The sequence below is a fragment of the Episyrphus balteatus genome, chromosome 4, assembly GCF_945859705.1.
Source record: "Episyrphus balteatus chromosome 4, idEpiBalt1.1, whole genome shotgun sequence".
Taxonomy (NCBI): Eukaryota; Metazoa; Arthropoda; class Insecta; order Diptera; family Syrphidae; genus Episyrphus; species Episyrphus balteatus.
This window is the reverse complement of record NC_079137.1, coordinates 58,954,690-58,965,629: the sequence shown is the minus strand read 5'-3', so window position 1 is coordinate 58,965,629 and position 10,940 is coordinate 58,954,690. Positions and strand designations below refer to the sequence as shown.

General features: G+C 38.8%; 3 protein-coding genes across 3 annotated transcripts; all 3 read left to right on the top strand.

Annotated features, from left to right (window-relative positions):
- Positions 1-263: 263 nt before the first annotated feature.
- On the top strand, positions 264-1,138 carry LOC129919289 (collagen alpha-1(V) chain-like). The gene is made up of 3 exons (XM_056000145.1): positions 264-294; positions 371-924; positions 1,019-1,138. The coding sequence occupies exons 1-3, from the start codon at positions 264-266 to the stop codon at positions 1,136-1,138; spliced, it is 705 nt and encodes a 234-aa protein (XP_055856120.1).
- A 784-nt stretch (positions 1,139-1,922) lies between these two features.
- On the top strand, positions 1,923-8,259 carry LOC129919287 (AF4/FMR2 family member lilli-like). Its single transcript, XM_056000142.1, has 8 exons — positions 1,923-1,929; positions 2,069-2,502; positions 2,555-3,653; positions 4,307-4,839; positions 4,883-5,156; positions 5,228-6,051; positions 6,224-6,398; positions 7,910-8,259. Exons 1-8 carry the CDS (start codon positions 1,923-1,925, stop codon positions 8,257-8,259), a joined length of 3,696 nt encoding a protein of 1,231 aa, XP_055856117.1.
- Positions 8,260-9,565: 1,306 nt separating this feature from the next.
- Positions 9,566-10,217, top strand: LOC129918682 (complement C1q and tumor necrosis factor-related protein 9-like). Its single transcript, XM_055999364.1, has 2 exons — positions 9,566-9,658; positions 9,751-10,217. Exons 1-2 carry the CDS (start codon positions 9,631-9,633, stop codon positions 10,212-10,214), a joined length of 492 nt encoding a protein of 163 aa, XP_055855339.1. The 5' UTR covers positions 9,566-9,630; the 3' UTR covers positions 10,215-10,217.
- Positions 10,218-10,940: the final 723 nt, after the last annotated feature.

Genomic DNA, 10,940 nt, shown 5'->3' with positions numbered 1-10,940 from the left:
TGTTCTTCTACCTTAAAAAAATTATCTTTTTAAGAGAATATTAATTTTCATATTTTAACCACACCTCCATGAGTTGTTTTATGAAATCCAAAACCTAGTTAACGCCCAAAAATTATAAATGAACAACTTAAAAAAAAGGAAACAGAAGAAAATGTAAGAAAAAGAAGAAAAAAAAATGGAAAATAAAAAACTTTTCCAGAATTAATTAAATTGGTTATAAATTCGAAAGACCATTGAATTGTGAAGTAAGAAAGAAGATAGCCATGAAAAGGTACAGCACAATCTATTTCCTTGGTAAGAATATACTGAAAATATATAAATTTTTTTTTGTACTAAAACACAATTTTTTTTTTACTTTCTTCCATAAAAGTAATCTTGTTAGTGTATGGTTTCTGTGAAGAGATATCAAAGAATGAAGTAGAATATGATGATTTCAATAATGATGATAGCGAAGAAATGCCTTATGGCGGATTGAGACAAATGTTCTTCGTTCAAGGACCAGATGGGCCCCCGGGACCACCAGGTCCGCCAGGTATACCAGGCAATCAAGGTTTGAAAGGGCCTAGTGGCGATCAAGGAAGCGACGGCCCTGTTGGACAAACAGGCCCACCTGGAAAGCCTGGAACAATGGGTGAAACTGGACCAGAAGGGATTACAGGTCCTAGGGGTCTAAATGGTCGACCAGGAGATGCAGGACCACCAGGGCCACAAGGACCACAGGGGCCACCTGGACCACCAGGCCCACCCGGACCACCAGGGACCCCAGGAACAACAACAACAACCACAACAACAACAGCAGCTCCAACAACAACTACCACAACTACAACTGCAGCTACAACAACAACTACAACACCAACCACTACAACAACAACAACTCCTGCAACCACAACTACAACACCAACCACTACGACAACAACAACCCCTGCAACCACAACAACAACAACTGAAGAAACAACAACAACAACACCAACCACTACAACAACAACAACTCCTGCAACCACAACCACTACGACTACAGAAGCTACAACAACAACAACTCCTGCAACCACAACCACTACGACTACAGAAGCTACAACAACAACAACAACTCCAACAACAACCACTACCACGACGACAACAACAACTCCTGACCCACTAGCTGAAGTGGATGTAGGTTAATTTCTAAAACATTTCCACATTTCACATTAAAAATGAAAAAAAATAAAGCTGCCAGGAAACACCTTTTAAACGAAAAAAATTAAAATAACTCTTTTCTTAAAAAACTTCAACAAATTGTGTATTTTTTCGCTCTTAAATTTGAAATTTGGTAAAAATAGGTTTTTTCCCTTGTAAAATTAGGTAGAATTGTGACTTTGTAAAAACTTTTTTTTTCAAAATACCTAAAACGGATATTTTCGATATAAGAATCTCTTTTTTTATTCAGAGTAGTTGTCAGACATTATTTGTTCAAGAAAAAAAAATTAAAGTTACAATTTATAATGTTCCATAAGAAATGTACGATATCTAAATGCTTTTTTATATTTTTTTAAGTCTAATTTTTTTTATGGTAAGATTCCTTGTAAAATCCCGGGGGTTCGTTATCTGCCTACATTTAACAATTTGTTTCGATTGAGGCTTAATGAAAATTCTTACATTAATTTATTAATAAAAAAAAAAAACTCATCTATATCGTTCTTATACATCTAAGGTACATTAAGCTGGATTTAAATCTGAACGTTATGAAATTCTTATTCTAACCACACCTCTATGATGAAATTCAAACCTAAACATTTTAGTTAACGCCCAAATTCTAGACGTAAATTTTCCAAAAAAAAAAAAAAAAAAAAAAAAAAACCTGGAGAAAATGTAAGAAAAAGATACGATGGAAAATAAAATATTTCCAGAATTAATTAAATTGGTTATAAATTCGTAAGATCATTCAAATGGGAAGTAAGAAAGTGGAAAGTCATGAAAACGTACACAATCTTTATTCTTGGTAAGAATTTACTGGTCTAAACAAATATATATATTTTGTTTGTCCTTACATACAATTACTTTATTTTTTTATTTTTTTTTTTCATCCCAAAAGTTATTTTGGTAGTATATGGAGTGGCTGAAGAGATATCAAATAATGAAGTAGAAAATGACAATATCAATAATGATGACAGCAAAGAAATGATTTCTGGCGGATTGAGACAAATATACTTTGTTAAAGGTGCACCTGGGCCCCCGGGGCCACCAGGCCAACCAGGTTTACCTGGTAATCAAGGTATGAAAGGACCAAGAGGTGACCGAGGATCAGCTGGTGTAACTGGACCAAGAGGTCCAATGGGAAAACAAGGGCCTATGGGTCGACGAGGGGGACAAGGGATTGACGGTCCTAGAGGACCATTTGGTCCACCTGGAAATGCAGGACCACCTGGACCAATGGGTGGAAAAGGACGTCCTGGTCCACCTGGACCACCTGGACCGCCAGGACCTCCTGGAACAAGAACGACAGCAGCAACAACAAGCACAACTGCAGCAGCGACAACAACAACAACAGCTGCAACCACAATAACTACTACTACGGAAGCCACAACAACAACACCAACCACTACGACTACAACGACCCCGGCAACAACAACTACAACTACAACTGAAGCAACTCCAACAACAACCACAACTACTACTGAAGCCACAACAACAACAACGCCAACCACTACAACAACAACAACCCCGGCAACAACAACAACAACTCCAACAACCACCACTACTACCACGGAAGCCACAACAACAACAACACCAACCACTACTACAACAACGACCCCGGCAACAACAACTACAACTACAACTGAAGCAACTACAACAACTCCAACAACAACCACAACTACTACAGAAGCCACAACAACAACAACGCCAACCACTACAACAACAACAACCCCGGCAACAACAACAACAACTCCAACAACTCCAACAACAACCACTACTACTACGGAAGCCACAACAACAACAACACCAACCACTACCACAACAACAACCCCGGCAACAACAACTACAACTACAACTGAAGCAACTACAACAACTCCAACAACAACCACAACTACTACCGAAGCCACAACAACAACAACGCCAACCACTACAACAACTACAACCCCAGCAACAACAACAACAACTCCAACAACAACCACTACTACTACGGAAGCCACAACAACAACAACACCAACCACTACCACAACAACAACCCCGGCAACAACAACTACAACTGAAGCTACTACAACAACAACAACTCCAACAACAACCACAACTACTACAGAAGCCACAACAACAACAACACCAACCACTACAACAACAACAACCCCGGCTACCACAACAACAACCACTACTACTACAGAAGCCACAACAACAACAACAACACCAACCACTACAACAACGACAACTCCTGCAACAACCACTAGTACTACGGAAGCCACAACAACAACAACACCAACCACTACAACAACAACAACCCCGGCAACAACAACTACTACTACGGAAGCCACAACAACAACACCAACCACTACCACAACAACAACCCCCGCAACAACGACTACAACTACAACTGAAGCTACTACAACAACAACTCCAACAACAACCACAACTACTACAGAAGCCACAACAACAACAACACCAACCACTACAACAAGTACAACTCCTGACCCATCATTAATAGATGTTGATGCAAATGTAGGTTAAATTGGAATATTATTTTTCTACAGTCATACACCTTAACTGAAAATTTTTACCATTATTTCCAATCAAAATTCTTGTGCATACCATTTATAAGCTTAACATTGAGTTAAAGAAATAAATAGATTTGTTAAAATAAAATATATTAATTTATAAAAAAGAAAATATCTTTAATTTTATTTTGTACAATTAAGACCCAAATGTGGTCTTTGGAACTTCTTTAAAGAACTCATATATTCTCCTTAATGAATATTCCAGTAAAATACAACAACTCTTGGCCTTAAGAACATCAATTCAAGAGAAAGCGAGTTTATAAATTTTAGCCACACCTCCATTTTATGTGCATTTCTATAAAATGCATTCGTTAGATATTGAAGTTAACTCCTCCATGATTATAAATTGAAAATTATACAAAAAATCAAGGAAAAAGAAAACGATGACAAAGAAATCTTATTTTCCTGATCATTTAAATGTTAAGTAAGAAAGTGAACGGACATGAAGAGATACACGTGGATTTTTCTTGGTAAGAATTTAAAGATTTGTCTTTATTTATATAATGACTGTAAAATATTTATTTTTTAAACATTCTTTTTTTTTTATTTATTTTAAATACTAAAAGCTATCCTGTCAATATGCGTTGTTGGGAAAGAATACTCAAGCGAAGAAATAAACAACTTCGATGGCAATAAGGTTGATAGCAATAGCGGTGAAAACGAAATAATGGCAAGTAACAGTATGAGACGAATTATCTTTAGTAAGGGAGCCCCGGGCCGCAGAGGACTTCCAGGAAGGCCCGGCTTTCCAGGGCAAAGAGGTCTAAAAGGATTTAAGGGTGATCCAGGAAATTCTGGATATATGGGACCGAAGGGAGCAACAGGAAGAACTGGTGAGAGGGGCCCACGTGAACCACAAGGGCCACCAGGATCTCGGGGATTACGTGGTAGAAACGGATACCCAGGTGATTTTGGACCAAGTGGCTTAAAAGGACGTCCAGGCAGACCTGGACCACCTGGGCCACCAGGACCACCTGGACGAAGGACAACAACACCAAGAACAACCGCACCAACAACTGCAGCAGCTGCCACGACTACATCAACCTCTTCAACAACAACTACAGAAGCTACAACAACACCAACCACAACAACAACATCAGCAACAACAACAACACCGGCAACAACAACAAGTACTCCAACAACAACAACTACCACGGCAGCAACAACAACAACAACACCAACCACTACAACAACAACAACACCAGCCACAACAACAACTACTCCCACAACAACCACTACTACAACGGATGCCACAACAACACCGGAAGCAACAACAACTACTCCAACTGCAACCACTACTACCACGGCAGCAACAACTACAACAACATCAACAACTACAACAACAACACCGACAACAACAACAACTACTCCAACAACAACCACTACTACCACGGAAGCCACAACAACAACAACACCAACCACTACTACAACAACAACACCGGCAACAACAACAACTACTCCAACATCCACCTCTACTACGACGGAAGCCACAACAACAACAACACCAACCACTACTACAACAACAACACCGGCAACAACAACTACTACTCCAACAACCACCACTACTACCACGGAAGCCACAACAACAACAACTACTCCAAAAACAACCACTACTACAACGGAAGCCACAACAACACCAACCACTACAACAACAACAACACCGGCAACAACAACTACTACACCAACAACCACCACTACTACCACGGAAGCCACAACAACAACAACACCAACCACTACTACAACAACAACACCGGCAACAACAACTACTACTCCAACAACCACCACTACTACCACGGAAGCCACAACAACAACAACTACTAAAACAACAACCACTACTACAACAGAAGCCACAACAACAACACCAGCAACTACTTCGACAACACCGTTAATAGATGTAACTATAGACATTGGAGGAGGAGGAACAACTACCACGGCAGCCACAACAACAACAACCACTACTACCACGGAAGCCACAACAACACCAACCACTACAACAACAACAACACCGGCAACAACAACTACTACTCCAACAACCACCACTTCTACCACGGAAGCCACAACAACAACAACTACTCCAACAACAACCACTACTACAACGGAAGCCACAACAACACCAACCACTACAACAACACCGGCAACAACAACAACTACTCCAACAACAACCACTACTACCACGGAAGCCACAACAACACCAACCACTACAACCACTACTACAACAGAAGCCACAACAACAACAACACCAGCAACTACTTCGACAACACCGTTAATAGATGTAACTATAGACATTGGAGGAGGAGGAACAACTACCACGGCAGCCACAACAACAACAACACCAACCACTACAACAACAACAACACCGGCAACAACAACAACAACCACTACTACCACGGAAGCCACAACAACAACAACACCAACCACTACTACAACAACAACACCGGCAACAACAACAACTACTCCAACAACCACCTCTACTACGACGGAAGCCACAACAACAACTACACCAACCACTACTACAACAACAACACCGGCAACAACAACAACGACTCCAACAACCACCACTACTACCACGGAAGCCACAACAACAACAACTACTCCAACAACAACCACTACTACAACAGAAGCCACAACAACAACACCAGCAACTACTTCGACAACACCGTTAATAGATGTAACTATAGACATTGGAGGAGGAGGAACAACTACCACGGCAGCCACAACAACAACAACCACTACTACCACGGAAGCCACAACAACAACAACACCAACCACTACTACAACAACAACACCGGCAACAACAACAACAACCACTACTACCACGGAAGCCACAACAACAACAACACCAACCACTACTACAACAACAACACCGACAACAACAACAACTACTCCAACAACCACCTCTACTACGACGGAAGCCACAACAACAACAACACCAACCACTACTACAACAACAACACCGGCAACAACAACTACTACTCCAACAACCACCACTACTACAACGGAAGCCACAACAACAACAACTACTCCAACAACAACCACTACTACAACAGAAGCCACAACAACAACACCAGCAACTACTTCGACAACACCGTTAATAGATGTAACTATAGACATTGGAGGAGGAGGAACAACTACCACGGCAGCCACAACAACAACAACACCAACCACTACTAAAACAACAACACCGGCAACAACAACAACTACTCCAACAACAACCACTACTACCACGGAAGCCACAACAACAACAACACCAACCACTACTACAACAACAACACCGGCAACAACAACAACAACCACTACTACCACGGAAGCCACAACAACAACAACAACACCAACCACTACTACAACAACAACACCGGCAACAACAACAACTACTCCAACAACCACCTCTACTACGACGGAAGCCACAACAACAACAACACCAACCACTACAACAACAACAACACCGGCAACAACAACAACTACTCCAACAACCACCACTACTACCACGGAAGCCACAACAACACCAACCACTACTACAACAACAACACCGGCAACAACAACTACTACTCCGACAACCACCACTACTACCACGGAAGCCACAACAACAACAACACCAACCACAACTACAACAACAACACCGGCAACAACAACAACAACCACTACTACCACGGAAGCCACAACAACAACAACAACACCAACCACTACTACAACAACAACACCGGCAACAACAACTACCACTCCAACAACAACCACTACTACCACGGAAGCCACAACAACAACACCAACCACTACTACAACAACAACACCGGCAACAACAACTACTACTCCAACAACAACCACTACTACCACGGAAGCCACAACAACAACAACACCAACCACTACTACAACAACAACACCGGCAACAACAACAACAACCACTACTACCACGGAAGCCACAACAACAACAACACCAACCACTACTACAACAACAACACCGGCAACAACAACAACTACTCCAACAACCACCTCTACTACGACGGAAGCCACAACAACAACAACACCAACCGCTACTACAACAACAACACCGGCAACAACAACTACTACTCCAACAACCACCACTACTACGACGGAAGCCACAACAACAACAACACCAACCACTACAACAACAACAACACCGGCAACAACAACAACTACTCCAACTACCACGGAAGCCACAACAACAACAACTACTCCAACAACTACCACTACTACCACGGAAGCCACAACAACAACAACACCAACCACTACGACAACTACAACTACTTCAACTACACCGCCACCTTTAATTGATGTGGATGTGAACATTGGAGGATCTTCATCGACCACGACTACATCAGCAACAACAACAACGAACACTCCTTCAACCACAACAACAACAACAACTACTACTCCCTCAACGACATCTAGTTCTTCGGATGCTTCAACAACAACAACAACTCCAACTACAACGACAACTAGCTCTTCTTCCACAACTACAACAACTACTACACAATCACCACTAGTAAATGTAGATGTAGGTTAAGCTGTAATCTAATATTTTCATAAAATTAAAAGAGAAATGTAAACTGATTTGAAAATAAAGAAATACATAATATTTTTATTATACATAAGGTACATACAAAATGTGTTGTCTGTTTTTTTTATTTCATTACACTTATGTGTTGAAATTCTAATTATAATAATAATCGAATTATTGGATCGAATATGAAATGATTAGAACAATCGAACAATCGGTTACAAAAATATATTTCAGGTAGGTATTGACAACATTTTTTGAGACACAATGACCTTAGTTTCACCAAAATCTGTATAGAATCTCTTTTTTCAAAGATGGTATAAAAGAGAGTACATTCCTATATTCTTAAAACAAAACTACATATTTGTATACTCGGCTTCCTCGACAAATTAAAAGGACAGAAAAAGTTAGTTAGGTTTAATCAAAGCTAATCTAAACACTTTCATTATGTACCTTTTTGGGAGTCAACTCTGAATCTGAGTCAATATAAATCTATAGGGATGTGGGGTCTCAAACCTATATTCAATTAATCCGTTTTGAGCCCTGACATAATTTAAAAGTAGTTACACAATGACATTTCAGGGTATATCCTTTGAATGTTTTGGTTCAATCGACAGAGGATTCTGTTACACGGCTATCATAATCTTCAAAGTCTCAACGCTTTAAGCCTAGTACGCTGCTGAAGCGAAACGAAAAATTATGAAGTCTCCAAAGTCAACAGCGAACATGTTAACGAAAAAATACCATCGTGCTTTGTAGCAAATTAAAAATTATAAAAGTACAAATCAAAAAATTCAAGAAAAAACTTCAGAAAATAAATTTTAAAGCAAACATTTTTTATGGAAAATTTCGCTTTCGAAAACTTTGACCTCGACAGAATTTTTTTTACAACTTGACAAATTGACTTTTAGGTTTTCAATTTATTAAATTCGAGTTCGAATTTTAGGAAATTTTTCGGACAAACTCGTCCTCGTACTTCAATATTTTTAATATGCCTTGAAGCCATTCTTATTTGTCATTCTTTTGTATTAGGTACTCGAATTTTTTTCAAGAAAATTTTTGATACAATTTTCTTCTGCATTTATTAAATCCACCAAAACTGTGTATATGTATATATTTTTTTCAATCAACCAAAATTTTTATTGGAAAATCAGAATTGGAATCAAAAAGCAAAAAAATATACCTGTTGGGGAAAAAAATTCTAACCACACCTTAGATCGAGGTGACGCCCAATTTTGATTGGAAATTTTCTCAAAGAAAAGAATGGAAAAGAATAGATGCATCCCAATGGAAAAAGTCTTTTTTCCTTGCATTTCCCATAAGATTCGTTATAAAATAAAAAACCCATCTTCATTTCAAGTTAGATAGTGTATAGCCATGAGAAAGTACACATTTGTTATTTTTGGTAAGAATTTTAAATCTTTTCATAAAAATTACGAATTTTCTTGGTTTCATAGATTTTTTTTTTTTACTTCAACTTTTTTTTTTCTTAAACAGCAATCTTATTGGGTCTCGTTGTCGCTGACGTGGATTTGATTGAAAATGAAGAAACTGGGGAAGAAGAAGGAGATGTTTTAAGTATTCAATCAAAAAATATTAGATATCAAATGAGCCCTCCGGGTCCACCTGGTCCGCCAGGACCTGATGGACCACCTGGTAGTCAAGGTATGAAAGGACCAACTGGTGATCAAGGACCTGCCGGACCAGCTGGACCTCAAGGTGCGCAGGGTAAAGACGGACCTCAAGGCGCAACTGGACCTCAAGGAGTACAAGGGGCTCGAGGACCTCGTGGTCCAATGGGATTCCAGGGACCTCCAGGAGATATGGGTCCACAAGGAGCAGATGGAGCTCCGGGAGCAGATGGACCAAGAGGAACACCAGCAACTACTACAACAACAACAACTACAACAACAACCACTGCAGCAACAACAACAACCTTAGCATCTGCATCAGCAGGATAAAAAAAAAAAATTGGTGCATTGTTTTGATTAAAATGATAATAAAAAATTAATTAATGCATATAAAATTTTCTGAATTTTATTTATTAAAGAGATTGAAAACAGTTTGACAGCGAAAAAAAGTCTTTTTTTTTAATAGCATAATGGACAATAATGGACAGATTTTGAATATTTATAATCACTCAATGAGTTGTCGAAACTGACAAAAACTTATTTTGAAATGCATAGATTTTGGTGTTGCTTCTCAGTAGGTACTTTTTATTTTTAACTGGAAATAAAGTTCAAATAAGCTTACATCAAAGACAAATTTATATTGTAAAACAAGTTGTTAATTTTACAAATTTGAATCAGAAACGAAAATTATGCATTATTTTGTAGACAATTTTCAAACTAGTTTTAATCATCTATGAATGAATAAGACTATCAGATCATTGAAAAAAAAAATCCAAGTCTAGACAATTTAAAGCCTTATAAAATATAATAAAACGGTTTAGTGTGTAGGTTGAACGAATGTAAAACTGAGATTCTTCTTATAACCGGTTGAAATTCATATTACAATAATTCTTATTGGGTTCTATTTTTCTAATTAGGGTCGCTACAAGAGGAACTTGTATGAAAACTCTATAGGAACCTAGAATGTTATGTAAATTTCTTTTAATGATTTGAATTTTATTCATGAAGCTAAAATTTTGGTGGGATGCTACAATTCGAATCGTCCATAAATGGATC